This window comes from Phascolarctos cinereus, unplaced genomic scaffold (genome assembly GCF_003287225.1).
Source record: "Phascolarctos cinereus isolate Bilbo 61053 unplaced genomic scaffold, phaCin_HiC Scaffold_4;HRSCAF=312, whole genome shotgun sequence".
NCBI classification, from domain to species: Eukaryota; Metazoa; Chordata; class Mammalia; order Diprotodontia; family Phascolarctidae; genus Phascolarctos; species Phascolarctos cinereus.
In genome coordinates this window covers 228,542,283-228,566,668 of record NW_027555847.1, presented here as the reverse complement: position 1 = coordinate 228,566,668, position 24,386 = coordinate 228,542,283, and the positions used below count along the sequence as shown (strand labels likewise).

The 24,386-nt window shown below is 42.8% G+C and overlaps 2 protein-coding genes across 4 annotated transcripts; both read left to right on the top strand.

Annotated features, from left to right (window-relative positions):
- Positions 1-2,993: 2,993 nt before the first annotated feature.
- On the top strand, positions 2,994-14,673 carry LOC110223194 (uncharacterized). 2 transcript variants are annotated; one of them, XM_021008566.2, is made up of 3 exons: positions 2,994-3,609; positions 3,702-3,818; positions 5,202-14,673. In XM_021008566.2, exons 1-3 carry the CDS (start codon positions 3,456-3,458, stop codon positions 6,485-6,487), a joined length of 1,557 nt encoding a protein of 518 aa, XP_020864225.1. In that variant the 5' UTR covers positions 2,994-3,455; the 3' UTR covers positions 6,488-14,673. The 2 variants fall into 2 exon arrangements, with proteins under 2 accessions (XP_020864225.1, XP_020864224.1); XM_021008565.2 differs by having other exon boundaries at positions 2,995-3,609; positions 5,199-14,673.
- Positions 13,285-24,221, top strand: LOC110223133 (uncharacterized). Of its 2 annotated transcripts, none has more exons than XM_021008478.2 (3): positions 13,285-13,365; positions 21,142-21,258; positions 22,211-24,221. In XM_021008478.2, exons 1-3 carry the CDS (start codon positions 13,293-13,295, stop codon positions 23,041-23,043), a joined length of 1,023 nt encoding a protein of 340 aa, XP_020864137.1. In that variant the 5' UTR covers positions 13,285-13,292; the 3' UTR covers positions 23,044-24,221. The 2 variants fall into 2 exon arrangements, with proteins under 2 accessions (XP_020864137.1, XP_020864136.1); XM_021008477.2 differs by lacking the exon at positions 13,285-13,365 and adding an exon at positions 20,749-21,045.
- Positions 24,222-24,386: the final 165 nt, after the last annotated feature.

Genomic DNA, 24,386 nt, shown 5'->3' with positions numbered 1-24,386 from the left:
AAAAGAATCACGTTGGGCCTCTGTCAGCAGGACTGGGGCCAAGGTTTTTTGACCCAGATCTCCCTGTAGGCTTTAAATACTACCCAGATACCTTCCAAGAATCTGGGTGACCTTGATTGAAAAGACAAAAGGAAAACTGTCAAGGGAGTGAGGTGCAGTGCCAGGCCCTGAAGGGAAGGTGTTGAGGCCTTGAAACACATCGTGTCTCTAACTATGTATGTATGCTCGTATAAAGAGTCAAATTGCTTAAACCCATGAAGAATTAAGTAAAAAGAAAAAATGACCTGGCTTCAGCCAAGCAGCTTTTCATTTAGGAGCTTAACCTAGTGACTACTATATTATGATGCATTGCTCAGTAACGTTGTCTAAAATTTAAATCAGAATCAACAAACATTGATAGAGAATTTACTAAATCCTTTGTTAAGTGTAAAGCACTATATAAATGTAAATTATTGTTATAAATGAGTAAGGATGAAAGATGCCTTGATGGATAGAAGGGTGTGATCAACTAGATTCTAAGATCCATGAATAGATCAATGATCATATAATCCATTCATGGATCTTAGAATCTAGTTAGGAAGAAAGACACAAATATGTGGAAGGTTAAAAACCAATGCAACAACTAAATAATGCATTTCAGAAAGCAGTTCCATGATTAATTGCCTATTGGAAAATAAACCCCTAGTTCAGAGGAAGGAGTGATTACTGTGGGCTTGAGTGTGATGGGAAGGAATCATCCAACTGGGATGAATTGCACCTGGAAGAATGGAAAGGCCCTAAATAGGTAAAAAGAAGAGAAATGAGGAAAACACCTGAACAGATATAAGAAAGTGTGTGTTGTTTAGGAGACCTTGACTAAGGGGATGGTTTCAAAGTGGAACTTCTCTAAGCTTATTCTGATAAAGATAATTAAAGAGGGATTGGAGCAGGGGAGACAAAAGGTCAGGTAGACCAGTTAGAGATTAAGTCCAGCAGATAAGACAGGTCGGAGTAGAAATGGAAGAGAGATTGCAAAGTATCAAAAAGGTATTGATTGTGAGTGATGCTATCTTGCTGCTCCCCTATGCTCAAAACCTCCAGCATCTGAATCTGAATCACTTCTACCATACACACAGTATCTGGGTTTTGGCTGAGAATGAATTCAGTCTCAATTTTCCCATTTATAAAGGGAAGAGAATAAGCATTTATATAGCACCTAGTACATGCCAAGCACTATGTTAAGTGCTTCACAAATATTCTCTCATTTAATCTGTAAAATGAGAATGATAACCTTGAGGAGCTGTGAGGCTCAAATGAGCTAATGCATATAAATTGCTTTATAAGCTTTAAAGGACTATATTAATATCAATTATAGAATCATTTGGTGGGCCCTAAAAGGATTAAATAAAGCCAGAGCTAGCAAAGTACAACTCTAAAGGCACTCTGAAAAGCTGGCACCTACAGACTCCTCCCCACCCACCCTCTTCTCTGACGTGCCTCCTGGCCCTCAAAGGGTAAGAGGTGGTCCCCAGAGACGTTGGTGGAAAAATAATTCCAAACATCCTCCTGTCTGTATCAAAGTCACAGAAAGAGAAACTGAACTATCTCACTTAATGTCCAGTGTTGGGCCTCCACCCCGAAGTCCTACCAAGACAACTTGAGCTAATTGGCAGATGAAGGCTGGAGCTCTGTGAGTAAGCTGAATGGTCAGGCACTTTCCTCCCAAGAGGTTGGCATCACTTCCCCATGAACTGATTCTGCAAGTTCACTATCCATGCTATCTCTGGTATGTCTCTTGTTTCCTATGTTTACTTCTCTGTCATCTTTTGGAATGTTTCTTATAAAGAAGGCAATTCTCTTTTTAATTGCTCTGCTGTAGCTGGATATTTTCTTTCTGTTAACCCCAGGCAACTCTTCTTCCCAAGCCTGCAGTTTCTATTCTTTGCAGAAAAGAAAAACCATGCCATTTTAAAAGCAAGTGATTTACTTTGCAGAGGCAACATTGCAAAGTAGATAGGGGCTGACTCTGAATCACTAATCATTTTGAGCTGAATGTCCCCATGGATTCCTCAAACTTACACATTGAAAACAGAACTCATCTTTCCCCCTAAAATCCACCCCACTTCCAAAATTTCCTATTTCTGTTAAGGACACCATCTTTTTAGTCATCCAGGTTAGCAATCCTGGAGCCAGCCCCACTTCTCCTTCTCCCCAACCTTACATACTCAATGAGTTGCCAAGTCTTGCCCATCTCATCTCTACAAAATCTCTTCCATCTGTCCTTCTCTACATAGATCCTTACTATCTCTCACCTGAATTACTGCAAGTCTCATTGCTCTCCTTGACTCCAATCTTCTGCCTTTCTAATTTACCCTTCCCACAGCCTCCAAAGTGATATTCCTAAATTACAAGTCAGACCATGCCATTTGTTGTACTCAAGAAGCTTCAATGTCTCCCTACTTACTCTAGAAGGAACTCCATTATCTGGCTCCAGCCTAACTGTCCAAATGATTTTACGTCATCCTCCCACCCCCAATGCATTCTAAGGTTCAGAAAAAGTGGCTTTCTTGCTGTTCCTTCCAATAAACTATCTCCCATCTCTGCCTTTGCACAAGTGACCCCCATGGCAGGAAAAAACTTATTCCTTACCTCTGCCTTTTAGAATTTCAAGCTTTCTTCAAAGCTTAGCTACAGTCCCACTTTCTTCTGGAGGTCCCTCCTCCTTTCTTCCCTTCTCCTGAAGCTAATACCTCCCCTCCAATCCCCGAAAAAAAATAAATTACCTTGTATTTATTTTGTAGGGCCGCTAGGTGGCGCAGCAGATTCAGTGCTGTGCCTGGAATCCAGAGACTCATCTTCCCGAGTTCAAATCTAGCCTCAAACACTTGCTAGCTGTGTGACCCTGGACAGATCTTACAACTCTCATCTGCAAAATGAGCTGGAGAAGGTAATGGCAAACTACTTAAGTATCTTTGCCAAGAAAACCCCAAATGAGGTCACAAAGAGTTGGGCACAACTGCAAACGACTGAATAACAAAATTTATTTTGTATATGTTTTGCACGAATTTGTAAGTTATCCCTAATAGACTGTAAGCCCCTTGAAGGCAGGAGCTGTTTCATTTTTGTATTTGTATCGCCAATGCCGAGCACAGTACCTGTACATTGTAGGCGCCTGATGAATACTTGTAGCTTGAAGACAAAATGCCAACTGGGGGCATTTGTAGCCTAACAACCCTGAGGGCGCCCCGGCGCTCCCTCGGGACACTCGAGCCCCCGGTGCCTCCAGCCCTAGTCTCCTTCTTGTGAGCCACCCACACGTCTCCGCTCGGGGTTTGCATGTTGCCACTTCCGGTCCCATCGGCTCCTCCCGCTCCCGAGTGGGCCGGGCCGGGCCCTCGCAGAGCTCGAGGCGTGGGCGGGGCTGCTCTCAGGAGCCCCGGGTGCCCGGGGCGCGCAGGGGAGGCAGCGCGCACGAGATGAGCCGGCCCGAGCCGGGGGCGAGAGACCCCGTGAGCTTCGCCGATGTGGCCGTGTACTTCTCCCCGGAGGAGTGGGGACGGCTGCGCCCCGCGCAGAGGGCCTTGTACCGTGACGTCATGCGGGAGACCTACGGCCACCTGGGCGCGCTGGGTGAGGGGCGCGGCCGCGCGGGGCCCGGGCGCGGGTCGGGGGTGCAGCATGGGTAACTCACCCATCAGACTCGACCCCTGTTCTCCTTCCAGGTTTCCCAGGCCCCAAACCCGCCCTCATCTCCTGGGTAGAGCAAGAGCCAGAGGTCTGGGGTCCAGATGCCCGGGACCCCGAGGAGGAAAAGGAGAGCCCGAGGGAAGAATGCCCAGGTGAGAGTGGAGGAGACCATGCACGGCCCCTCCGCCCCGAACTGAAACTGGTTCAGACCCAAGAGAAGCCCCAGCCCTTGCCGAGCCCTCCCCTCCCCCAGCAAGGGCCCTCTGTGCAGGTTTCTGTTTGTACACCTGCCCAGGTCAAGTTCTGCGTTCCAGACTACAGACCTCCTGCCTGTCTCTGACACGTTTCCTCTTTACAGTTTGTTCCAGCCCTGGACAGCAATCAGGCTGTCTCCTGTTACCCTAAGTCCACTGGGGCATCCTCTGAACAGCCACAGCATCTACTCTGTTATCGCAGGCCTAGGGCAGGTAGCACTGTATTGGCTACTCATTTTTGTTACCTCAAACAAGTATGGTAATAAGTTTACTATGCCTGGCCCTGTTATTTCATTGGTGAAGTAGACTCAGTCTACCAGTGGAGGTCAGTACCTACAACTGCAATTTATAGAATAAACTAGGCTATGTCAGGTTATATGCTCATAGGCATGTAGGCAAGTATGTGTCAGAGTTGGGTCTTGAACCCAGATCTATTTGACTGAAGTCCAGCCCTCTATCCAGCAACCATGGTACCTCTCTGATAATAATAATAATATCAGATATTTATATATCACTAAAGCACTTTAGCACACATGATCTCATTTGAGCCTCATGACAAATCATAGGAACATAGAGATTTGGAGCTGGAAGAAACCTTAGAGACCATCTTGTCCAACCCCTTCATTTTACAGATTTAGGTCACACGGTTAGTAAACAACAGGAAGTAGAATTTGAATCGAGGTCCTCTGACCCCAGAGCCAATTTTTGTTTTTCATTGTACCACACTGCCTATGAGGAAGGTATTACTAGCATTGTTATTCACATTTAATTCCCTGGTTTGTCAGTATTAAATAGAGACCTGTTTGCGCAGGGATAATAATTTGATTTTGCCATTCTCTTTCCAACTGTAGTTTTCATGAATCTCTAGCTTTATCTTCATAAAGAAAATACAAATTTAAAATATCAAAAGGATAGTCTCCAGCTCCTCCCTAAGGGTCAACTCTTCCTTCCTCTTCTCCTTTCCACCTCCTTTGAACCTTAGTAGTAGGAGCTTGACCTTGATTAGAAGCAGCCCACTGAAGGGTGAGATGGTTTCTTATGTCTCTGTGGACATCATCAAGCCAAAACTGGCCCTTGCTAATGAGGGTGGTCTTCAGATGCCCTAGGAATAGGGCCTAAGGTTAGCTCCAAGAGCTTGGAAAATCTCCTTCAATGAAACCAGTGGCTGGGAGGCCCTTTCCTCTAATTTCAGTGGGAGGAGCATGCCATCCCCATAACAACATTAGGACAGGATAGAATGTGCCTAATTTTTAGTTAAAAATTCTCTTCAATTTTTAGCAGCCTCTGGAAAACAGAACAAGGAGAAGAAGTGGAAAGAAAGGACTGGATTCCAGGAAACTGAAGAGTCTGTAAAGGAGGTTTTGCCAACTGAGGTACTGCATGCCTTCCGCCAGGGTGATAGAGGCACTCTTCACCAATGTATCCCCAATCTGAAGAGGCCCTGCCCTTGTCCTCAGTGTGGACGCCATTTTGCATTTCCTTCTCTGTTGGACAGTCACCTGCGTGTGCACTCTGGGGAGCGTCCTTTTGTCTGTGCACAATGTGGGGCACGATTTTCACAACGCAAAAGCCTCATCCAACACCAGCTCATCCATACAGGGGAGAAGCCCTTTCTGTGCCCAGACTGTGGGCGCTGTTTCCGGCAGAGTGGGTCCCTGGCCATCCACCAGCGTACACACACAGGCGAAAAGCCCTACTCCTGTCTTGACTGTGGGCGCTGCTTTGCCTATCCTTCCTTGCTCGTCAGCCACCTACGGGTGCATACAGGAGAACGACCCTATGCCTGCACTCATTGTGGAGCAAGATTTTCCCAAAGGAATAATCTTGTCCAGCACCAGCTCCTCCACACAGGTGAGAAGCCCTATCCCTGTTCTGACTGTGGGCGATGCTTCCGCCAGAGTGGATCCCTGGCGATCCACCGTCGGGCACACACGGGTGATAAACCATACCCCTGTTCTGACTGTGGGCGCCGATTTGCTTATCCCTCCCTCTTGGTGATCCACCAGCGAACCCACACAGGTGAGAAGCCATACTCCTGCCCTGACTGTGGGCGCTGCTTTGCCTATCCCTCCCTATTGGTCAGTCACCAGCATGTGCACTCTGGCGAACGCCCTTACCCCTGTCTACAGTGTGGGGCACGTTTTGCCCGCCGGGAGAATCTTGTCCAGCACCAGCTCATCCACACGGGTGAGAAACCATATTCCTGTCCTGACTGTGGGCGCTCCTTTCGGCAGAGTGGCTCCCTGGCCATCCATCGACGTAAACACACAGGCGAGAAGCCCTACCCTTGTCCTGAATGTGGGGTCTGTTTCACCTATTCTTCTCTACTGGTCAGCCATCGTCGAATTCATTCTGATGAGCGTCCTTTCCCCTGCACTGAGTGTGGGAAGTGTTTTAAGCGAAAGTACGCTCTTGAAGCCCACCAGTGGGTCCACCGGTCTGGCACTGAGAAGAGGCAGAGTGGGAGAGCTGCTATACAGCCTCTTCCCCAGGCTTCTGTGAATGGGATCCAGGATCCCCCGGTGGACTTCCAGTACTACCCAGATATATTCCAGGAGTGTGGGTGATCAAGTCTTTGGGGAGGGAAACATGAGAGATCCCAGTCTTCTCCATAATGTCTAAGGCATGGCCATGTAGTGGTTCCGCTGAAGAGGATGATGGAAAGATGTTAGAGGGTCTAGGGGAAAATGACAAGTTCTGGAATAACTACCAGGATTAAGGAAATCAAAAGAGAAATAAAAGAATTGACCAGTCCCCGTGACTGAGGTTGAAGTTCAACATTATGAATCTGAAAAGGCTAGTAGTTCTACCAGGCTAAGGATAAGACTGTATCATTTCTTAGTATTTTCCCTTAATGTACCAATTTCTTGGACTAAAAAGAGGTTTAGAGTTTACACAGTTTACAGCTGTGGGTTTAACGCACATTCAGCACTGGCTAATGAGGCAACTGAACCTATAGGTCCTGGATCCTAGTTGGTGGTATATTTTTCCTCAGGTGGGCCTTTGCCTTATAGAAGGGTGATTTGCTTCTCGGATGTTAGGGAGCCTATAAGTAAATGAGATGTGCCCTAGCTGTTATGGCCACCTTCCACACACACACACCTCAGTCCCGGACCTCAAGGAGTTTGCTGTTTTATTGAGACTTTCTCTACTTCACAGTTATTTTCCATTCACCCTCCCCTCCAAATTGAACCCTCCCTTATGACAAAATGGAGCAAAAACATCTTGATCCAGAGATCACACCTGATGGCGTATACTGTGTTCTGAAGGCACTTATGTTGTGCTGGAGAAGACAAATTGTGTACACATAAATCTATACAAAGCACATGCAGGGTAAATAGCAAGTAATTTTGTGGAGGGCAGAGCAGGAACTGGGGAGATCAGAAAAGGCCTCCTTTGGAAGGGGGCACCTGATCTGAACCATGAAGGGAGCTGGGGGAGTTCTGTAAGGTGTAGATGAGGAGGAGGAGTATTAAAGGGAAGAGGGGAGAGCCTGACCAAAGTCACGAGAGTGAGAAATGAGATATCACATGCAGGGAATAGCACGTAGACCAGCTTGGTCATAAGGTAGACTCTGCCAGAGGGAATGATGTGAGATCAGCTTAGTTTATGAGGCTGGAACCTGATGATGAAGGGCCTTTAACTCCAAACTAAAGGGTTCGTATTTTCTCCTTGAGTGAACAGATAACAAGCCATCAAGCAGAAGGGTAGCATTTTAGGGACATCATTTTAGCAGCTGAGGGGAAAGATGGATTGAAAAGGGAAGAGACTTGAGGCAGGGTGACCAGTTAGGAGGTTATTATTATAGTAGTTTAGGCAGGAGATAATGAGGATCTAAATTAGGATGGTGGCTGTGAGTGGGGAGAGAGATGCAGGAGATTTTGTAAAGGTAGAATGCACCAGACTTGGCAACTGATTGATTAAGAGTGGTGAGGGAGAGGAAGGATTTGATGATAACTCCAAAGTTGCAAACCTGAGTAACTGGAATGCTGGTGGTACCTTCAACAGAAATAGGAAAGGGAGGAGACATGTTGAGTTTGGGACATATTGAGTTTGGAGTGGCTATGAAATACCTGAGTAGAGATGTCCAGCAAACAATTGGTAACATGGAGGTTAGAGTTTTGGAACAAGATAAAGGCTAGATTTGTATATTTAGGACTTATCCTCATAGAGGATACTAGCTGTGTGACCCTAGGCAAGTCACTTAACCCCAGTTGCCTCACTAAAAAAATGCATATGAATCTATGAGAGCAGATAGGATCACCAAAAAGAATAGAAAAAAAGAGAATAAAGTACAGTACAGAGCCTCGGAAGTACACCCATGCAAAGGAGGTGGGATGTGGATAGTTGTTCGATTGTTTTCTGGTCATGTCCAATTCTTCATGACCCCATTTGGGGTTTTCTTGGGGAAGATACTGGAATGGTTTGCCATTTCCTTCTCCAGCTCATTTTACAGATGAGGAAACTGAGGCAAACAGGATTAAGTGACTTGTCCAGGGTGACAGAGCTAATCTGAGGCCAGATTTGAATTCATTTGAATGCAGGAAGATGTCTTTCTCCTAATGATCCACCAAAGGAGACTGAAAAGGAATGGTCAAACAGGTAGAAAGAGAACCAGGTGAATATTATGTCGCATAAACCCAGAGAAGAGAGAGAGAGAGTCTCTAGGAGGAATAAGTGATCAATGGTGTCAAAAGCCATAGATAGGTCAAGAAGGATGGGAACTGGGGGAAAAAAGGGTCAGTAGATTTAACTGTTACAAGATCACTCGTGTCTGTGGAGAGAGCAGTTTCCATTGAGGATTGAGCTTGGAAGTCATATTGCAAGAGGTTAAAAAGTGAGTGAGAGGTGAGATAATGGAGGCAGTGAGCACAAGAGTTCAAGGGCAAATAACAGCATAATGTTGAACTGTCTAACTATAACATCAGGACATGTAACGGAGGAAAGTGAGGCCAGAGTAAGAATGAATGATGTGAAAAGAAGGGAAGTTTAGACTGAGGGACAGGAGACTTTGGTGAAGATAAAGAACAGGTTTAGGAGGAAAATAACAGGAAAAAATGGAATGGCATGTTCTGCAGAGCTTCACATGCTCTCAAAGAACTGCTACTACCACCAGCCTCTTCCCTGTCTGCCTGGATGTCTGTCTGGAATTCTCTAAACGGGAGATTACTTGACATGTTATATCAGGAAACTACCATACATCATCTGTAGGGGTCAATGTATTCCTCTAATTATCTTAAAATGTTTTCTTAAAATATCAGACCATGGGGACAGCTAGGTGGTACGGTGGATAGAGCACCAGCCCTGGAGTCAGGAGGACCTGAGTTCAGATCTGTCCTCAGACACTAGACACTGGCTGTGTGACCCTAGGCAAGTCACTTAACCCCAATTGCCTCACCAAAAAAAAAAAATACGTATACATCAGACCATGGATTTGATTGATCCCTATTAACTTTTAAATTTCCTTCTCAATGAGCCTCTTTCCATCACTGTACCCTCTAAGTTTTGGTTCTGTGGGGTACAAAGAACCTCTAAAAGCTACAGGTTTGTATTTTATTCATCAGAGCACCAGCTCAGCTCCAACTACCCAGAGAGGCCAGACTGGCACTCAGGAGAGATCTAGTCTAGAGTATCATTCTTATGTCTGCTAATAACAGTTGAATTTTTGTATTCTGGGGTTCTGCTATTAACTCAAACCCAGTATGTTTGCCAATCAGTGCCTCACCTTCTCTTGACTTGTTTCTCTTGATGCCATCATAATTCCCCCATGACTATTCACAAAACAACTTTAGGCATTTTTAATACTACTCTCTTATGTTCCATATTCAGTCAGTATTATTCTGATTCTCTCATTTCTATCCCTTTCCATTCTTATGACCTTCACTTTAAATGTAGCCCCTTATTATCTCCCATCTCAGTTATCCACAGTGCCTTCTAACTAGTAAACCTGCTCCAGGCTCTCTCTGTTCCAAGTAAAAATAATATAATTTAGAAATGGTTAATGAACCTTAGTAGCCATGTAGTCCAGAAAAAGGATCCCCACCATCAGATACCCAACAAACAGTCATCAACCTCTGCTTAAAGACCTCCTTCCAAAGAATGAGGGGGAAGCTACCGCCTCTCAAGGGAACCCAATCCACTTGTAGATACATCAAACTTAGTGTGGCCTCTTTTCAACTTCTAACCATCCTCCCCACTTCTGCCCTTTGGAGCGAAACAAAATAAATCTGAACCCTTCATGTGATTGTCCTTCAAATGCTTGACAGTTTTCATGCTAAGCACTGATGTGAAATCTTCACTTGACTTCGAATCTTCACTTCTTCCCACCTCCATGTTTTTCAGCCATGGCTTCAATGGCACTCTTCAAGGCCCTTAATCATCCTAGTTGCTCCCCTCAGGATGGCTTGAGTATCCTTTCTAAACTGTGGCACCCAGAACTGAATAGAATGCCTTTGACATGGTCTTGTATCCTGTAGCAAGGCTGTCAGTCACCTCCTTATTCCTAGAAGCTTTACACTCAAGTAACCCAATATCATAATAACTTTTTTGCGGAGGCCATATACTGTTGACTCACTAAAACCCCATACCTCTTCCATACAAACTTTTGGTTAATCATCTTGTTCTTGTGAAGTCAAATTTTTGGACCCAAGCATGAGACTTTTCAGTTATCCCTATTATTTGATTCAACTCCAGTGTGCATGCCTGTTGAACTCTTTTTTGATCCTGATTTTGTCATCCAGTTTGTTAGTTATCCCTTCTAGCTCTGCAGTATCTGAAAATTTGATAAACATTCCATCTGTGCCTTATCTAAGACAAATAGCACAGGGCCAAGCCCAGATATCTGAGGCACTCCACTAAAGACCTGCCAAACTGACATTGAGCTATTAATGACTACTATTTGAATCTGAATGTTCAACCATTTCCACCAGACTGACCTTAAAAGTCTCTTTATATAAATTTTTTTCAAAAGCTTTTGATGGCTTCCCGCAACATATGTAGGATAATGTCCAAACATTTTAACATGTCATTCAATTGAATTCAGCCAAATTTGATTTTAAAACATTTATTAAGGTCCTACACAACTATAAGCATTGGGAGACACGGTTCTCCCAGTGGAAAAACCTTGTCCATCATTAACATACTGAAACCAGTATTTTACTAGGACTCTACTTCTAAAGAAGAAAAGTGGTTAACTGGCCATCCACTGGCAATATAGACTTACATAGGTTGGCCTGGGGTTCCCCAATGCACTACTCATGAAGTTAGATGCCTTTGTCTTCTTCTAGTATTTCACATGCACCCCAAGAGTAACAGTCAGCAACAACTCCACGGGACAGAACATTAGAAAGCCTGATGGCTGAAAATCACTCTTTGCTCTTTTAAAAGTGACACTAGAGTTCATTACCAATCAGGACCCTTATGGTTATTCTTCATGGTAGTTAAGCTGGGAGTTACTCAATTCTACACATAAAGCTCAGTTTGGAAATAGGCAGTTTAACAGATATTATATCGGGAGATTGCCACATACAGAAGGGGAAACTGGCTTGCTCTAGGTCACCCCGTTATCACCTGGAGATGTATAAGCTATCACAATAGTAATAATTTGAAATTTCTGGAACATAGACGCACTCTAAACAGGAGGATTACATTTTTTTAAAAAGAGCAGTCCTTAAGGTAAAACCTTGAGAAACATACTTGCAAAATTTTTCAGATCTAACCACAGAGATTGTATTTTACAAGAACAAAAGTGGTTCTTCCAATTATCCCTCAGATCTTAAAGGAAAAAGGTGTGTGTAGGAGGAGGGGAACATGTACAAAGTGAAAAGAAACTTAGCTATTACAAGTTCAGAATCTGGCCACATTGACTTTTCTCTTAAAAAAAAAAGAAGGAAATATTTAAGGAGTTAAAGGACTTGAGATAATTGGTAAATGGGTCCTACAGAGACTTGAAAATAGATGAATTAGAGAGAAATCTCATAGAAACTATCATCATCATCATCATCATAACTAGCATCTATAAATCACTTTAAGGTTTATACATGTCATCTCATTTTATCCTCACAACAACCTGAAGACATAGATGCCTATTTTTACCGATGGTTCCCCATTTTAAAGATGAGGAAACTGAGGCAAACCAGCTAAGTGACTTGTTCATGGTCACAGAGCCAGTAAATATCTGAGGCCAGATTTGAGCTCAGGTCTTCCTGACTCCAGGTCCAGCTATCCACTGAGCCACCTTGCTAGCAATTGGTTGTGTATATAAGGAAGAAAAAAAAACCCTACAATGTTTTAAGTATCTTACCTAGACTGTTTTTGAGAAGGAATTGTGGTTCACACTTCTGGGTTTGAAAGAAGGTTTATTTTTTTTTTTTGTTCCCTGTTGCCTTAGCATTGTCCTAGCAACAGTCTGCTTTCTGAGTAGGTAAGTACAGAGAGGCTACTTGGTGATCCACTCTTTGGCCATAGCAACCCATGAGACAAAGAAATATACAAAACAGCTCACAGCCAGAACAGTGGCAGAGTGGTGGAAGAGAAGTTAGAAATACCACAATTTTTAGACTATCTACAAATTTCAACTTATAGCTATTGGTTTTTTCTGAGACCCTTATCCAATGATCAGTGAGTGTGAACAAACCATTCACTGGAGGAGCTGGATCAGGTCAATATTGACACTTCAGCAAAAACAAAAGCAGAAGAAAGAAGCCACAGCTAAATGGGAACAATGGCTTATAGGTACTCCTTAGAGAGACAAAAGAGTTTGTCTAAAGGCAACCAGAAACATTTCATGGGACATTTGGTCATCTTACAGTGCAGTATAAGTAGTACTCGTGATAAGTATTTGGGGAAAGAAACCATCCTGAAAATAATCACAGCATATATACCATCAGTTGCAGGGAATAAAGATGTAGAGAACCCTATGAAGATCTCGGTAAGATCCTCCAAATTAAATCAGTTTATACTTTGATTGTTGTCAAAGGATATTAAAGAAGCATATGGTGTGTGTGAGAAGGCTGCAACTTGTCATGTATAACAAATGAAGAACTTCAAAGAAAGGGAGTAAAAGATGATCTCTGGGAATGTATGAAAGAAAAAGATGTACTCGTCATGTGGTAAGGATTAAGGATGAGAAATGAACAGCCCTCCTGCTCCACTTGGACATATCAGAAGAAAGCAAGGAAGGCCCTCTGGAGTGTTAGATGCCTACCATCCCCCATATATGGAAAAATATGGACAAAAGCTGTACAGGAAGGACATGTATGGATTTTGATCTGCTTGGTTGAAGGAGCATCCACATTGATGTAATCTTAGAGTGAACTGAGTACCCGTCTTGGTACAACTCACCTTACTTGAGTATTACTGACAAATGTGCATATGTACACTAGATGGCCTCTGAAGTCACTGAAAATTCCGAGAATCTGTGATCCAAGATTCTGTACTTTTGGAGGTGAGTATGAATTGAATAGTGATCATTTTTTTGGTTTGGGTTTGGTAGCCTGTTAACTCTGACAACAGGCACTCTATTTTTGGCTAGGGCTTTCCCCATTCATTAGGATTCATCTTCCAAGTGTGGTGTCCAATCATTGGGCAGGACTGTTAGAAAGGGATGAAGTCAGGTGGCAGTCATGTTTAATGTGGGCCGGAAGCATAAGAACACTCCACTTGGTTCAGTCGTAGCCAAGCAAACATGAAAAGTGTGGGCCGACGAAGAACTTGAGGGATGGGAAGTCTTTCCAGGTTCCTGCCAGGTCACTGAAAAAACCACGATGCCACATGTGCCAGCCACTCTATACCAAGTCACCCTTCTGGTTCTGAAAAACACCTTTGCCGTTGGGTCAGTTACAGAGAGGACTGAGCAACCTCCATACGATAAAAAGCCACTCTCACCCTCTAGTGGGCCAGGCCTGGCTGCTTGCAGAGTTTGAGGCATGGGCAGGGCTGTTCTTAGGAGCCCCGACTCCCTAAAGAAACATAGCAGGTGTCACCTGGCATGCAGGAAAGGCAGCTCGGGCTGGAGTCAGGGGGCAGAGGAGGTGCCCCTGACAACTACTATTAGTGAACAAGTAGGCCAAAAAAAAAGAAGAAACACATCTGCTTAGTTACTTACTTAGACTTGGGTCTTATGCTTTTCTAAGATTTGGTTTTTTCCTGTAGAAAAGATCAGATATTCAGGTGCCCATAAGCTTGTTAAATGATCTGCAGACCTACTCCAAAAAATAAAGTTATCTTTGGCAGCTGGCTAGCCCCTCTGGATTCTGAACTTTATATCTACTTTACCTGCTTCTTCTGGGAATGAGTTAGCCTGCTGGCTTTTATATTCCCTTCTGGCAAGGCTGCATTTTAATTTTAATCCCTTCCATTCTCTATTAAATATAGGCAGCTTGGTGAACAGTAGAGAGAACATAGAACTTGGAGTAAGAAGTCCTGAGTTTAAATGGAGTCTGACATACTACTAGCCATGTGATCCCAGGAAAGTCACTTAACCTCTCTGTGCCTCAGTTTCCACATATGCAAAATGGGGATAATAATAGCACCTTCTTTCCAGGTTTGCTGTGAGGATCAAATGAAGTAATTGTAAAGTGCTTTGCAAACCTTAAAGTGATATATAAATGCTAGCTCTTATCATTATTATATGAGATATTTGTAAAGCATTTTGAAGACCTAAAAATATTATATAATGTATTTATATAGTATATAAAGTAATATATAGTGTATTATATAAAGTATTATATAATCATAACTACTTTGAATATAATGTGGTCATTTTTTTTCCTTCCTTTGAGATAAATTGAATTGCAACCGTCAGTTCTGAACCACAAGGGCATGCAACAATTGCTTCTTAAAAGATCTCTTAACTTGTTATCTTTCCCAGGAGCACCTCAGCCCCTTTTATCACTTGACAGTGGAGCACCTCATCTGAATTCTAACATGACATTCCCAAGTGTGCTTTCTGAGGAAGTGGAAATGACACACACACAAACAAAGATGGTAAAATTGGTTGGACTAGACCAAGTATGCATAAGGGAGGTCTATTGCATGAGGTGACATCATTTTAAAGGGGGAAGTCAATTCTCAAGTAATCTGGTGGGAAGGACACCAAAGGTGCTACCCAGAAAGAGCATCAATAACTATTCATTGATATGCCCACATTCCCTTCTATATAAAACTTTCACAAGAATGATCTAAACCTGCATTGAGGACGTCAGAGGGGAACAAGGAGACTTTCATTAGCAATATCCTACAGCAGTTCACATCTTTACCATCACGCAACTGACTAAAAAATGTAGAGAATACAAGTTCCTACTTTGCTTATTTGTTGATTTTTAAAAGCATTTGATATAATGGAGAAAAATGCTGCCTTAAAGATTTTCAGTAAAATACCTCCCCATGGACATATCAGAATTATGCAAAATTCCTCCAAAGGTATAACGGATAACCTTGTTTAATAACACTCTAATCATTAATAATAAGGTAGGCATAAAACAGGCAGATGCCATTGTCATACAGGACAGTGGTCGCATGTAACTTCCCTATTAACCAGGGATTCTTAATCTGGATTCTGAGCATTTCTTTTTATAATATTCTGATAACTATATTTCAATATAATTGGTTTCCTTTGTTATCCTATGTATTTTATTTTATGTAGCTACAAACACTATTCTTAGAGGGGACCATAGGCCTCACCAGACTGCCCAAGATCTCCATAACACAAAAAGGTTAATAACCCTTATTACAGATGGTGAGGTCCTTCAGGTGCTCCTATTTTGGTGACACGCTGATTTAAGGAAATCTCAGCACACTTTAGTCTCCTAACTGAGATCCAAAATCATTTTTTTTGGTTTTTGTTTTTTGGCTAAGCAATGGGGTTAAGTGACTTTCCCCCAGGGTCACACAGCTAGTAAGTGTCAAGTGTCTAAAGCTGGATTTGAACTCAGGTCCTCCTGACTTCAGAGCTGGTGCTCTATCCACTGTACCACCTAGCTGACCCCCACAATCATTTAAAGGGTTCATTCTCACTCAACACAGGAAAAACCAAACAGATGAAATTTATTGTCCAAACTACAGTATGTAGTTGGATGAACAATATATAGAGCTTGTAAATAAAGAAGAGACCCTGGAAATGGACCCAGAATTTAATAGGAAGAGGAGAGTGGATTCATTTGCTTTTAGAGAATTGAAAAGTTATTTTAATGACCCTGACTTTTGCCCTGAAATAAAGACATGTTTTTTAAATTTTTAATTTATTGTAAATATCAAGCTTTTTGTTTTCTCCTACCTTCCCAATCTTCCACTTCAGAAACAAAGAACTCTAATAACAAATAAGCATAGCCAAACAAAATATATTGATCATCTCAAAAAATGTGTGTCTCATTCTGTATAATTAGTCCATCCCCTGTGTCAGGAGACAGGTAACATTATTCATCATGGTTGATCATCTTTCTTATAGCTTTCAAAGTTGTTTGGTTTTGCCAAATTGCTTTTATGGTGTGAACTGTGAATTGTTTTCCTGGTTCTTACTTCCCTCATCATCAGTTCATATAAGTTTTCCCAGACTTCGCTGAAAGCTTCACTTATATCACTTCTTACTGCATAACAGTATTCTGTTACATTCAAATAAACAAGCATTCAGCCATTCCCCAGTTGATGGGCACCTTCTTGATATCCAGTTCTTTGCCACTACAAAAAGCTGCCAAAAACATGACTTTTTCTCCTTTCTTTGATATCTTTGTACATATAGGACTAACAGTAGTACAGCTAGGTCAAAATGTAGGCAGTTTAGTAACTTTTGGGGTGTAGTTCCAAATTGCTTTCTAAGATGGCTCAACCAATTCACAGCTCCCCAAAAGAGCATCACCATCTTTGTCTTCCTGAAGCCCCTGCGATATCTGTCATTTTCCTGTTTTGCAAGGGTATGTTGTTGGAGGACCAATGACATCAGGAGGGTGTGTCTTGACTTGCGAGTGAATTGGATTTAAGCAGGGATTGTCTTTTACTTTTCTTCAATTTCCCAGTGCTTTGCACAGTGCCTGGCACGTAGTAGGTACTTAATAAATGCTAGCTGACTGACTACAACACAGAGAAGTAAATACAAAGTAATCGGAGTGGGGCAATACCTGGAGGAATCAGACAGTTTGATAGAAGGTGGCACTTGAGACTGAGGTATTCCAGGTATGGAGACAAGAGATGGAAGGCCATGTATACCAGGGCAGCCAGTTTGGCTGAAATGTAAAATGCACGTGGAGGAGTAATGACAGATGAGCCTGGGAAAATTGGTTGAAGCTCAATAGTGAATGATTTTAGAAGGAAAAATGGAAGGAGTTTGGAATTTTTTAATTAATTAATTAAATTATTAATTTAACTTAAATATACAATAAGAAAAGAAAAAGAAACATATAAACTTAAATCTTAAAACTTAAAAAGAAAATAAGAAAATAGCATTGCCATGTGCACAGCAGAATGTAAGAGAGGATTCAAATTATACAATAAACTTCCATTTCAAGAAAGCTTATATAATAAATACTACACATTGTGTTCCAAGCTGTCCATCTTTTCTTTGCTTCCTTGTAAGTTTTCTTGTGTTCTCTGCTGTGCACTTTTTACTTTGTTCTTTCCCCTCCCCCTTTCCCCCCCCCAAAGCTACAACTAAGCTCAGATATATTTGTGTATGTGTATAGGTATATGTATATATGCATATATATACATACATACGCATATATATGCATACATAAAAACAGATTCATATACTTACATACACATACATATACTTAGATATCTATAATCATACTCTTGTATAGATACATACATTCACATGCATCTATGTAAGATCGTACCATACTCGTTTGTCGTCTGTTTCTCCGAGGGTGGATAATGTCTTCTTTCATAGGTCCAAGTCTTTCCCTATTTTTCTAAGTCCACCAACTCATTGTTTCCTATACCACAGCAATATTCCAACCTTATACTGTCTGGTTATTTTAAATTGTCTACAACAATACTGATTAATATTGCTGACATATAGTGTAGTTTCCCTATTTTTCTCTTCTGGTTAAATCCATTTTGTTTTTGTTTTGTTTTGTTTATTTTTTATTAATTTATTTTGAGTAATCAACAATCACTTCCATAAGCTTTTGAGTTTTAAATTTTCCTCCCCCCTCTTCCCACCTCCCTCCCCAAGATGGCACACAATCTAATATAGGCTATACATATACATTCCTATTAAACATTTTCACGTTGTAAGGAATAATTAGAACCAATAGGAGGAACCACAAGAAAGAGGAAACAAAACAAAACAGAAGGGGAAAAAAAGAGCAAATAGCTTGCTTCCATCTACATTCAAACTCTGTAGTTCTTTCTTTCTTTGGATGCGGATCGCATTTTCCATCATGAGACTTTTGGAGATGTCTTAGATCCTTGCATTGCTGAGAAGGGCTAAGTCTATCAAAGTTAGTCATCGAACTATGTGGCTGTTGCTGTGTACAACGTTCTCCTGGTTCTGCTCACCTCACTCAGCATCAGTCCATACAAGTCTTTCCAGGTTTTTCTGAAATCCGCCTGCTCATCATTTCTTATAGCACAATAGTATTCCATTACATTCATATATCACAACTTGTTCAGCCATTCCCCAACTGATGGGCATCCTTTCAATTTCTAATTCTTTGCCACTACAAAAAGAGCTGCTATAAATATTTTTGTACTTGTAGGTCTTTTCCCCATTTCTATGATCTCTTTGGGATACAGAGCTAGAAGTGCTATTGCTGAGTCAAAAGGTATGCACATTTTTATAGCCCTTCGGGGGTGGTTCCAAATTGCTCTCCAAAATGGTTGGATCACTTCACAACTCCACCAATAATGCATTAGTGTTCCAATTTTCCCACATCTTCTCCAACATTTATCATTTTCCTGTTTTGTTATGTTGGCCAATGTGATGTGATACCTCAGAGTTGTTTTGATTTGCATTTCTCTAATCAATAGTGATTTAGAGCATTTTTTCATATGACTATGGATGGCTTTAATTTCTTCATCTGAGAACTGCCTGTTCATATCCTTCGACCATTTATCAATTGGGGAATGACTTGTATTCTTACAACTTTGACTTAGTTCTCTATATATTTTAGAAATAAGGTCCTCATCAGAGACATTTGTATGATTAAATCTACTTTAGTTTTAACTTTTTCTGAGATCATGATTTACTGCTCCTGCTTTCTTTCCTAATAAATTCTACTCCTCATCTTTATTCTGTTTGTGTGTATCTCCTATTTCCTATCCTTCCTGACTGCTCTTGACTTGCCCTCCTATTACTTAACCTACCCCACCACCAAAGATCCCTCTCTTATCCTCTTCCTCCCACCCTAAAATCTCTCTTATCATTTCTCCCCTCCCTATCCTCTAAGCCTTTTATTTCTTTCTGAATTTAGAAGACTTTATACTCTTCTATGCATTGTTCCCTCTTTAAGCCATTCCTGATGAGAGGTTTCCAACTACCAACTCCCCCACCCCCACCATCTACTTCCTCTGTGTCATTTATGTAAGATAATTACTCTTTTTATCTTTTCCTAGACCATTTGCTTTTTAGTATCATATAATATTTAACTCTACCCCAATCTTTCTTTTGAACTACCCAATTACTGACAATCTTAGACATACAATTTATATTTCCTCACATAAAAAGTGAACAGTCTGTCCTTACTGAGTCTCTTGTAATTAGTCTTTGATGGTTGCCTTATATTTCTGAAGTAACATGAAACCAGTGAATCTTCTTGAGCTTGGGGGACTGATGTAGTCAGACCCATGCTTTAGGACCGTCAATCTCATAGCTATTGGGAAGTTGGAGTAGAGAGGTTACACCAGGTTCCCAAACTTATTTGCCTTACTGTCCCTTTAAAAAAAATTACTCAGTGCCCCCTTGGAAATCTATTTCTTTAACCCTTTAACATTTTTTAAAATTTGCGTCATTTCAAAAAAATTAAAAATATTTTTAAATGACATCTTAAATTTAATAATTTATGGTAAATTTGTGTTTTTTCCCTACATGTTCGGCAAGCTTTGAGAAAAATAAACCTTCACATGCAGCCTAATTTTGTTTGTCTTTTTAAGAATGAACTTAGAAATGGTTGCCATATCTCATTTGATTTTTACAACAATCCTGGAAGGTGGGTGCTATTATCCCCATTTTGTAGATGAGGAAATTGAGGCAGGCAAAAAGTACAGTGATTTTCCAGGCTCACAAGGATAGAAAGGGTCCGAGTCTGTATTTGAACCCAGTTCTTCCTGACTCCAGGCCAGGGGTTCTACCCACTGAGGCACCTTGCTGCCCCTAATTTGTGCAAAACACGCGAGAAGCCGTTTTGGAAGCGGGGCAGACACAAGGCTAGTATGAAAGGCAGGGTATCGAGGGGCAGGGATGGCGCAGGAACGGGCTGCAAACACCCTACAAGCAATCCTTGAACCCAGAGTGCTCACGGTCAAGGTAATGCCCGTTTTCCGAGGTTTAATGACCCACTATTCGCTTCTCCTGCAGTACCCTTACCTCCCGCTTTCAAACGGAAGGTGTCAATCTTATTCCCAATAACTCCTGCTGCCCTGCAGTCGCGGAACCGAACAACGTCCCGAAACGCACCCCAGGCATCTCCTTGGAACCAAACAGCCCGCGGTGCCCTATGGCCACCGTACTTAAAGGCTGAAAAAGGGCATCTCAGGGCATTGAAGCAGGTCCGCGGCCATGTTGGAAAAGGGCGCTATTCGGAGACTAGCGAAGAACCTTAGTCTGAGTAGGGGCAGTGAAGCCAGTGCGCCGCCAAGTTTTCTGAGGGCACCAAACGACTTCCGGCGCCTCACATCCGGGCAGTGCTCATGTGACCAAATCCGAACGGCTTCTTCGGACTCTAGGGTCTCCGGAAGGTCACTTCCGGTCGCTTAGGCTGCTGAGGCGGGGCGTCCGTGAAGGGAAGGGTGCGCGCGAGCTCTCCGGAGCGGAGGATGAGCGGGCCCGGGCCGGGCGCGAGAGGCCCCGTGAGCTTCGCCGATGTGGCCGTGTACTTCTCCCCGGAGGAGTGGGGACGGCTGCGCCCCGCGCAGAGGGCCCTGTACCGGGACGTCATGCGGGAGACCTACGGCCACCTGGGCGCGCTGGGTGAGGGGCGCGGCCGGGGCGGGGGCGCGGGGCGCACGCCCATCGGGCGGGTCTTGCCCTCCACTGTGAGCTCCCAACTTTCTGTTCGCTTTCCAGGTTTCCCAGGCCCCAAACCTGCCCTCATGTGCTGGATGGATGAAGAGACAGAGGTCTGGGGTCCGGATGCCCGCGACCCCGAGGAGGCGGGGGAGAAAGGAACGGAAAATTTAGGAGGTGAGGTGATAATCCAGCCTAATACACCCATGTTTTTCCTGGGTAAGCCCTAGAAAAGCCTGTCTCCCACCCAGAGTTGTCCCATTCACGAGCCTTTTGTATTGGGATCTTCCGGCACCAGAGTAGTGTTTGTTCTCCACACTAGCTAGTTTGGGGAGAATAAATCCCTTATTTCTCGGTTGTGCAGAACTCATCCTCTCTCCTGTGCCCCTAAAATAATTCAGGTATCCTTGTTCAGTCGTGTCCAACTCTTCCTTGACGTCATTTGGGTTTTGCAATTTTATGCCCAGCTCAATTTACAGATGAGGAATTGAGGCAAACAGGGTTAAGTGACTTTCTCAGGGTCACCCAGCTAGTAAGTGTCAGAGGCTGGATTTGAACTCAGGAGATGAGTCTTTCTCACCCCAGGCCCAGCACTCTAGCCACTGAGCCCCCCCCTAGCTGCCCCTTAAGTTTGCTAAGGACTGCCATCATCAGTTATCTTCCTACTTCCTAATGATTATTGTGTTATACTAGTGTGTCAGTGAATGATTAGATTAAGGTTTGATGAGCTATTTCTATTCCTGAATGCAGGGCCTCAATGAATCCTAAAACTGTTATCAATTTAGAAACTTTATCATTATTATGAATATTAGTTAACTATGCAATTAACATTATAATATTCACTCATGTTGCAGTTGAACCTCTCTAATCCTTCTGAACCTAGACTGGCTATGTGGTGACTGGGTTACTCCTAAAAAATCCACAAGCACACCCGCAGACACCAAACTAGTTACAAATAATTAATCCCCTTTAATTATCCTGAGGGTATGAGTCCCATGTCAGTTTCTGTGAATCCCAACCATTCCCCATATCACTTAGGAGATCTGTTTGTTGTCTTATTTGACATAGGAATTATTGGACAAAGCCTGACAGTTCCAAGTTCTAGAGTCTCTTTTTTTTTTTCTAATAGGAGTCAGGAACAGGGCTGAGAAGTGGAAGAGAGAAGAACCTGGAGTCCAGGAGTCTGATGAAGCACATAGGAAGAACAGTCTGTCAGTTGAGGCTCTGCCAGGCCCACCCCAAGAACCAAGAGACTCTTCCTGCACTGACTGTGGCAAGACTTTGCGTAAACATTCTATCACTGCACTCCACCAGTGTAATCCCAACCGAAAGCGGTCATATATATGTCCTGATTGTGGACGCCACTTTGCTTATCCCTATTTACTGGTCAGCCACCAGCGAATGCATTCTGGGGAGCGTCCCTATCCTTGTGATCAGTGTGAGGCACGATTCTTCCAAAAGAAATACCTTGTCCAACACCAGCTAATCCACACAGGTGAGAAACCCTACACGTGCCCTGAATGTGGACGCTGTTTCAGACAGAGAAGGTCCCTAGTCATCCATCAGCGGCGCACACACACAGGTGAGAAGCCCTATTCTTGCCCTGACTGCAAGCGCCAATTTGTCTATCCCTACCAACTGGCTACTCATCGTCGTACTCACACAGGGGAGAAACCATACTCCTGTGCTGAATGTGGCTGCCGATTCACATATTCTTCCTTACTGATAAGCCACAGGCGTATTCACTCTGATGAAAGGCCCTTTCCCTGCCCTGAGTGTGGGAAGCGGTTCAAACGGAAGTATGCCCTTGAAGCACACCAGTGGATCCATCGTTCTGGCACTGAGATTTGGAGAAGCATGCCATCAGCAAGACAGTCTGCAGCAGAATCCTCTGACCAGGGTATCCGTGATCCCCCTGTGCACTGCCGTTATTACCCAGATATATTCCAGGAATGTGGGTGAAGGAATCTGGGAGAGACGTGAAGAAGCTCACACCTACTGGCTTGTATCTTCTTTATAAAGTATGAGGTCAGGCCGTCTATGTGTTGGGAGGGAGTAATAAGAATTGAGGGTTTAAAGAAACAAGAGGTCTGGTAGAACTGCTGTGAGGAGTGTTACGGAAACAGAAGGAGATGGGTTAAAGGACTGATGATCTCCATTAGGAGTTTAAGTTGGACAGCTGATCATAACAGATCTGTTTCTGTTGGATTAAGGTTGAGACTCCAGCCTTTTTTGGTACCCTGCTCACAGTGCCAAAGTGTTTTGGAATCAAGAAGGGAGTTAAGCGTAGGTTCTACCCCTGAGGCTCTCAATGTAGAACAAGTCAAGAAGGCAACACTCCCTCCCCTACAATTTTGCCAAAACTGGATGTAGGTTGGTTTTCTTTTATTGCCTTATGAAAAACCTGGTAGGTGGTGTCCCACTCAGACATGGGAATGCCTTGTGACCAATTAGCCTATTAGATGATCCATGCACTCACCCCATAAAATAGAATGACTCTAGGCAGCTGGCTAGTCACCTTAAAAGTTTAAACATAAAATCTCTGGTCCCTACCAGTGTGTGTCCTGCTAGTATCCATGTCCCATTCTAGAAAAGATGCTCCATATATTATCTACCAAATTTATGTTACTCTAAAAGGGAGAATGTCCATTGTTTTATGGCAGAGGCCTAAGACACAGTCTCTTCTTTTTATTCTAATTTCTGTCCCTCTGTTTTCCTTCAACTCAAGACCTGAGTATTAAGTCTGGAGAGTGGGGTGCCCCATGTGTAAGGTAGCTATATATAGTACCATCATCCTCACTGTAGTACATTTTCTTCCACTGGGATAAATAGAATTTTAACTGATTCAGGCCTGCCATGGAAACAGACTTCTTTATTAATAGATCTCTTTACTTGTTATCTCCAGTTACAACAACTCACAGGGCTCTTCTAATCTGTAACACAATTGTTCCATCACTATATTGACCTTTCTCATGGAAGGGACATGTAATTGTCTGTCTTTTTTTTTGTTCATCCTTCTGACCTTTTATAGGTGTGTTTCCCTGTTCTTGTTCAGTTTCGTAAAAAGCTTTCTGGACTGTCCCTTACAAGTGCCTTATTCATAGTTGTCTTGATTATTAAATTATTTTGTCTATATGAGATGTCAGACTCTACTTTGTTTCTTTTGCCAAAAAACATGTTACCTGTTTGCACAAAGAATTATTTTAAATAAGTGAGGTGGTCTTAATTAAAGATCCGTAACTTAGAGTGTATAGGTGTCCTGCCAAATCCTGTAAAAACAAACTGGGCTTCTATAATTTTCCTTG